This window comes from Fragaria vesca, unplaced genomic scaffold (assembly GCF_000184155.1).
Source record: "Fragaria vesca subsp. vesca unplaced genomic scaffold, FraVesHawaii_1.0 scf0511114, whole genome shotgun sequence".
Classification (NCBI taxonomy): domain Eukaryota; kingdom Viridiplantae; phylum Streptophyta; class Magnoliopsida; order Rosales; family Rosaceae; genus Fragaria; species Fragaria vesca.
In genome coordinates, this window is record NW_004441577.1 from 1 (window position 1) to 1,073 (window position 1,073).

Sequence of the window (1,073 nt, forward strand, 5' to 3'; positions counted from 1 at the left end):
TGAGTAGGAGCATATGTAGCTCCCTGAGTCAGAAGAGGGCAATCCCTCTTGAAGTGATCCAGCTGACCACACTGAAAACATCCCCCTAACTGAAACTGACTCTGTCCAGACTGAAAAGACTGACCACCTGAGGTCCCACTCCTACTGCTCGATCCACTCCTGAATCGCCCAAGCTGACGCCCAATAAAATTCTTGAAGGGTCTACTACCGTGCTTCTTGAACTTCCCTCTGAAACCGGAGCCAGGACTCGAACTGCTACCATGTCCACTACCAGAAGATGATCCAGAACCCGAGGTGGACGCCAATTTCCTTGATGAACCCTGGCTATGACCACCAGAATCACAAAGACGGCTAGCTGCCAACTCCTGGGCCTCAATATTCAGAGCAAAAGTCACAGCCTGGTGAAATGACTGATATGACACCGCTGTCATCCTGTTTGCATAAATACCACCAAGACCCTTGGTGAACTGATAAATCTTCTCCTGCTCTGTCTTCACCAAATCCGGCACATAATAGGACAACTCCCGGAATCGCTGCTCAAAACCCATCACTGTCATGTCATCACCTTTTTGCAGATTCAAGAACTCCTCCCTCATTCGGTTGACATGAGCATGACTAATATAGCGCTCTCTAAAAAGAGTTGTAAACTGATCCCAAGACATATGATTTGCAGCTTCACCCATACCTCTACTCATATCAAGCCACCAATGCCAAGCTTCCTTATCCAAAAACTGAGTAGCCAAGCCCACTTTCCTATCCTCTGGGCACCTCACCTGAATAAACATCTTCTCAATGGTCTCTACCCAATTCTGAGCATCCAATGGCTCAACAGCATGGCTAAACGCTCTAGCACCATTCTTGTAAGCTCCATCATAATTTATCTCAGGGACCATGCTAGTGCTAAAACGCTGAAAGAAATCCTCCATGGCATTCATAAAACCACTCTGTGCTTCCTCATCATCACCCCCTGGATGATTCTGCCTAGGAGCTCGGCGAGGAGGCATACTACCTGAGAATAAAATATTTAGCACAAGGAACAAGAAAAAGGACAACTACCCACATACTTAATAAAC

At 46.7% G+C, this 1,073-nt stretch overlaps 1 protein-coding gene across 1 annotated transcript; it reads right to left on the minus strand.

The window, feature by feature from the left end:
- Window positions 1-67: 67 nt before the first annotated feature.
- Window positions 68-1,009, minus strand: LOC101291586 (the record flags this gene model as incomplete). The annotated part of the gene is made up of 1 exon (XM_004309290.1): window positions 68-1,009. A coding segment is annotated over one exon (942 nt), but the record flags the coding sequence as incomplete, so codon positions are not given.
- Between the last annotated feature and the right edge of the window lie 64 nt (window positions 1,010-1,073).